This window comes from Zootoca vivipara, chromosome 4, assembly GCF_963506605.1.
Source record: "Zootoca vivipara chromosome 4, rZooViv1.1, whole genome shotgun sequence".
NCBI classification, from domain to species: domain Eukaryota; kingdom Metazoa; phylum Chordata; class Lepidosauria; order Squamata; family Lacertidae; genus Zootoca; species Zootoca vivipara.
Window position 1 is genome coordinate 64,601,256 of NC_083279.1, and position 6,000 is coordinate 64,607,255.

The 6,000-nt window shown below is 41.1% G+C and overlaps 1 protein-coding gene across 4 annotated transcripts in view; it reads right to left on the minus strand.

The window, feature by feature from the left end:
* Positions 1-6,000, minus strand: part of ARL13B (ADP ribosylation factor like GTPase 13B) — a 43,328-nt gene extending 37,328 nt beyond the window's left edge. For 3 of the 4 annotated variants that reach the window (XM_035114823.2, XM_035114824.2, XM_060273666.1), the window contains exons 1-4: positions 5,742-5,999; positions 4,842-4,999; positions 3,374-3,444; positions 297-546 (exon numbers count right to left, since the gene is read on the minus strand). In XM_035114823.2, the coding sequence (XP_034970714.2) occupies positions 297-546; positions 3,374-3,444; positions 4,842-4,900 (380 nt within the window). In that variant the 5' untranslated portion in view covers positions 4,901-4,999; positions 5,742-5,999. Of the gene's footprint in view, positions 1-296; positions 547-3,373; positions 3,445-4,841; positions 5,000-5,741 lie in introns of all 4 variants that reach the window. The other variant, XM_035114822.2, reaches the window with a different exon arrangement.

The window sequence follows — 6,000 nt, forward strand, 5'->3', positions numbered from 1 at the left end:
AACAATTATAGAGTTATCACTACAGGCAATAATGGAATGTTTGCAGAAATTATATAACTCATTTCAAGAGTGTTTGCACAGACAATGGTTCTGCCATATTGAAGCCATCATTTCTAACGACATCAGCAGCAGCACAATACAATTCAATTTCTCTGCTTGTTTGGTTGGAAAGAAAATAGTGTATTCTGCTTTAGAGGCAGCTTAAGGAAAAAGTAGTATCACAAACTCAATGTTTTAGGGAATATATTTAAGTTATAGATCAGTACTTAAAATAATTCTTGATTTTTGTTACTTACACCAATACAGGTTTCCCTGCTATCTTGGGATGCTTTAGAACTTCCGACATAGTTTCTTTTGTCTCTTCCATTCTCTCAACATCACTGGAATCCACAACAAATATTACCCCATATGATTCAGCATAGTAATTCTTCCAGATAGCCCGGATTCTCTTGCCACCTCCCAAGTCAAAGATTGTGACTTCAAACCGGCCTTGCTTAAGATCAATTTTAGAAAAGCCAACAGTTGGGGCCACATCCTCTGGGGACTCTGATGAAATTAAAGGACAAGTTATGAGACACTTGTGATACAGTTTGAATTATCTTTTTGAAGGGACTGTGGGCACTTTAAGACAGAATACTGTCTTAACAGACACACAAGCATGTGTGAGCACACACAGAGAGACACTTAAAATGAATATCAAGAATCATAATCCTCAAAGTATCAAATAAAGGAAAAGTGAGAAGAGGATAAGTTTTCCAACTCAAGATCAAGTTTGGAGAAAGGGAAAACATGCTATTCCTCTCCAGCCTACTTTTGATGAGGTAAGGGAAGGGGGGGGGGCAATGCATCAATCTGGTAGGAGAGATTGATGTACTTTCATGATCAGAATAACATGAATTTTACAGACCCATTTCTAGTTTTTCTATGTATATAGTGGCTACAAATATTACAAACATGGATCACAAGATGTCATGTGGATAGACAATAAAGCATAAGCTGCTGTACAATGAATGCAAATTAAATTTATTATCAGCTGGCTTGCTGCGTGATGGTAGGCTACCAATTTGAGCCTGTAGAACAGAACTATACAAATCCTGGACATGTTTAAGGCAATATTTTACTGTGGGACTGGAAATTCGTGTTAATAATGTCTACTTCATATGCAAAACAATGTCAGTTTATGAAGAACTGAGAGAGCTAGGTAACATACCCTGAGTAGAACCCTTGAAGAATCAACCCACTAAGGACAGGGGGAGGTAACAAACTCCTCATATTAAGATGATCTTGTTTCACTTGATTTCATATTCCCACATTTCAATCCAGATTTGTATTTAATGAAGATAATTTGTTGCTGGCATGCTTTCTGCCAGGGCTTCATAACCCAAGAAAAGCTAGAATGAGAGCTTGTTTGAAGCTACAGGCATCACAGTGCCCAAAGATGCTCATGCACATGCCAAGAGCTTTCAGGGCAGGGGATAAGTGAAGTGACTTTCTTTTTTCACCAGTTGCAGTTGAGAACCATAACACAGAGAATACCCTGGTGTTCACAGTGACTTTTCAGGGGCCAGGAGCTTCTACTGAGATGCTGAAAACGAAAAGCCCTTGCCCATGGGCCCTTTGGATCTGGGTCATACTGAAGTCGTATGATCTTTTCACCTAGAAAAGATACTCACTATTTCACATATGAAAAATCCACTGTTATTCTGGACCGGATTCATCTAAAATAATGTGTTCATGTTGTATGTCAGCAAACTACCAAGCACTTAGAACAGACACTTCTGAAACTTCTCCCCAGCTGAAACAGAAATTTTATTTGATGCGAAGCTTGCATGCTGTTTTATTGGAGCTGGCAGAGGGGGGGGGGAGTGATGCTAAAAGAATTTTTTATGGCTGAAGGGATAAAGGTGATCTGGAAAATTGTTGGTACCTTCCCAATTATAAATAGGGATATAAAAATAACATTAGAATAACACTTTGCTATGCACATACAATTCTCTTCTTTCCAAATTATATCCCAAGTCAATATCATAAAAAGGTAATACCTACATTGATTTTTAGGTAAAATTTACTGATGTCTGCTCATTACTGTGCATTTCAGCAAATAAGAGTTACTACACATATAAAAGGGGGGGGCAAAAGGGGATCATTGATTTTCTATCCTAAACTAAAATGTGAAATGCCTCATTAATGTGGATATTTTATATATGTGCTATAATTAAAAATAATTTATTTCAGCAGTTCCTCAAATGCTTACCAAAAATGTTTCCCTTCCATTTTATGACACAAAGTGATTCCTAACAAATACTCTCTTTCTCTACAATGATAGGGGCACCAGTCTTCTCCAACAACTGTCTGTAAACCCTCTATTGCTCCCAAAGTTTTGGATATCCCAAAGTGATATCCAAAGGCTCTGGAAGCAGTAACAATGTGCATGTGGCTAACAATGTCCAAAACAAATGAGAGCAATGCTCACAAAAAAGTGAGATGTTCTGACAGTGATTCACTGCACCATCTATGCAGGCATACTCAGAAGCAAGCACAACTGTTTTCAATGGGGCTTGTTCCTTGGTAAGTGCATGAGGTTGTAGCCCAAGTGCCTATGGTATCTCCAAATATAAGCCCATGCAGAATCCAAAGGAGGGGCACAGCCATACAATAGAAGTTTTGCTTTCAACCAGAAAAGAATCCACATTCAGCTTAAAAAGTGCAACTTGTAGCATCAAACAGAAAGCAATTATCCTGCTATATTGCATAGCTTTTCCTAGACCTACAGTGGTACCTCTGGATACAAATTTAATTCATTCCAGGGGTCCTTGTGCACCCCGAAACATTCACATCCAGAGGCGCCGCTTCTGCGCATGTGCGCACGGTGGTAGCCTGCTTCTGCTCATGCAGAACCTTTCCGTTACTTCCGGGTTTGCCACTTGCGCAACCCGAAGGATACATATCCAAAGATGTTCGCAACTAGAGTTACCACTGTATCTGTGGTTTTGGTCACTCATTTGTATTTGGTACCGCCTGAATGAAGTAACAAAGTGCAGTATCTGTAACGTATGCCTGAAAGTGTTAAATATTCTGAGAGTAATTAAACAGTATAGTCATTAACACAAATTCTTGTTTTATTCAGTTGAGAGTTTTGTATTTACTAGCATTATATGGCATCTTGCAGCACAATCCTAACCATGTCTACACAGAAGTAAATACTACTGAATTCAATGGGGTTTACTCCCAGATAATGGAGGTTAGGACTGCAGCCTTGGCCTTGTTTTAGCCAAGGGCAATAAATTAAAAAATTCCTCCTGTGTAAACATTATTTTAAAAAGCTCATACTTAATACTTTTATAAATACAAAAATAGTTTAGATATTACTTACCTCCTTGGATTCCTTTCACTGTTGCTGTTTTTCCAGCATTATCAAGACCCACCATGATTAATGTTACACTCCTTTGAATTATATACAAAGAAAAAATAGTTTCAGACTTTGACCTGACTGAATGCCATACACAATTATTATTATTATTATTTTGGAGGGGGGATTGAATGTATCTTTGAGAATAATCAACAACCAAGTACCTATTATTTATATGCAGCACCATTTGTAACTGTAGTCTTACATGGAAGCAATGGAGAGTTGGGAATGGAGGCATTGGGAATACAGGGGAAGAATACTGTATGCAATTTTTTTCAACTACTCATACCATAGGGTAGTGTGACTAGGCGAGCTACTCCAAAGGCTTCCTGGAAAATGCAAGTTTTGAGAAGGGACTGGAGCACAGAGAGATCCTGAGATGCAGTTACATGAATATGAAGCAGAGGTCTCCCTATGTACTTAAATATGTTTTTTGTCAAGTTCCCCCCCCCCCCCACACACACACATTTGTACAAACTCTGAAATGTCTCTGAGCATTGTGTTGCTTTCCTCTTCTGCTATGTTCAGATACCTCTGTTGTTATAGGGCCATACTGCGGCAATAGAAACAAGTACGAAGAGAGAACTAGCAAGCTCTGGATATTGAGTTGGGTAGAAGAAATCAATTTTCTGCTAAAAAAAGAAGAAGCACATCAGTGCTTCTCAGAAAAAAAAGTAAAAAAAAGTGGGATTATGTTTTTGCCAATTGATGAATGTGGATAGATGTCAATTGTAGCACTGAACAGAAACGTTGTCGCCGTTTTCCTACTGCCATCTTGCCATGCCTTTTACCATCACATTTCCCCACATACGGATTATGTTCCCCCATTTAAGAAAGACATCATGCTCATATCCAGAGGTCTTTTGTTCTTGAACTAATCTCCAGCAGAAAGTGGTACAGAGACTAAAAATGGAGAGACACAGGGACCTTTACCTGCAAATAGTTCCAATAAGTTTTTAAATAAGACTGGGGAATAAGAACAAGCACATGAATGCCACTAATAAAGGTCTATTGTATTTTCACATCCACATGCCCTTTCAAAGTGCACATTTAAAGTTACCAATTTCTTTTACTCTCTTCAGTTTACAGTTTAAAAAATATGCCATTTCAAAATGGTTGTGCTATTGTTGTTTTTAAAGCCTTTGGGTTGTATCCAATGCTCCAGGAGTGACACTCCACCTGCACAATGACCCTTTGTGTTCTCATTCACCCTAAAATCTGGTCTAGAGGGATCCCAGGAACAAATTTTGAGGTTGTGCAGTGGCCTTTGGGAAATCAAGAGCTCCTTTGCACAAGCAGAAGTCTGCTGCACGAGAAGAACAACAGCATTGGACATAACTCAACGTATTTGAGACACTTGTCAGACACAGAACAATCTTCAGACTACTTCAAGGTATTGAAAAGGAAATGGTTCTAACGTCTAGTAATTTACCTGACAGGTTCTCGCCACCGCTTTAGCCAGTTGCAACAATTGGCCATCAGACTATACATCCCTATCTAACAGCCATTCAGCACACCAAATGAATTAAGGACGCATGTAGACGGATCCTGGAGTTCCAAGACATGAGCAAGTTGGATGCTGTCTTACACCTAAAAATTTTAAAAAAGGAGGAGGGGATACAATGAATAATGAATCATCAAACTTTATTATTTCAAAACCAACTCAGAAATCAACATCTTTTATAAGGTTGGCTTTCAAGTGTTGCCCAAGTGGCTATCCCACTGAAAAAGTTGCAGTTTAAAAAAGCAGGGTTTTTTTTGTTTTCAGTGTAGTGGAGCATCATCTCTTTGCGCCAGATACACATTTTTTGTAGCGCAGTGAAGAGGAACAAGCTGGATCCCAAATGTACAGTAAAGGTAAAGGTACCCCTGACCATTAGGTCCAGCCGCAGACGACTCTGGGGTTGCGGTGCTCATCTTGCTTTAATGGTCGAGAGAGCTGGCGTACAGCTTCCCGGAGATGTGGCCAGCATGACTAAGCCGCTTCTGGTGAACCAGAGCAGCGCACGAAAACCCCTTTTACCTCCCCGCCGGAGCGGTACATATTTATCTACATACTTGCACTTTGACGTGCTTTCGAACTGCTAGGTTGACAGAAGCTGGGACCGAGCAACGGGAGCTCACCCCATCGCAGGGATTCGAACCACCGACCTTCTGATCGGAAAGCCCAGGAGGCTCAGTCGTTTAACCCACAGCGCCACCCGCGTACAGTAAATGGATACAAAATATTCCCATAGGCTGGATTTTAACCTTTGGGAATATTTAGCCGGCACCCCACACTGGATTGAGCCTCGTTTGGCAACTGGGCCCGAGCCTTACGAACCCCTCTTACCAGCGCCTCAGGGTAGGAGCACGTCAACACACCGAGACAAGTTTGGCTTCCCCATCACAGCCAGACCCTCGCGGAGAGGGGGGCGTCCTCTTCGAAGGCGCCGCGCGGGACTCGCCGGCCCCTCCCTCTCTTCCCACTAACCGCCCTTTCTCCGCCTCACCCGTCACTCTGGGAGCCCCCAAAGCGGCGGCCACTTCTCATGAGCGCCCTTCCAACGGAGACACGTGACCCCCGCTGCTTTCGTCCCGCCTTCCCTTCT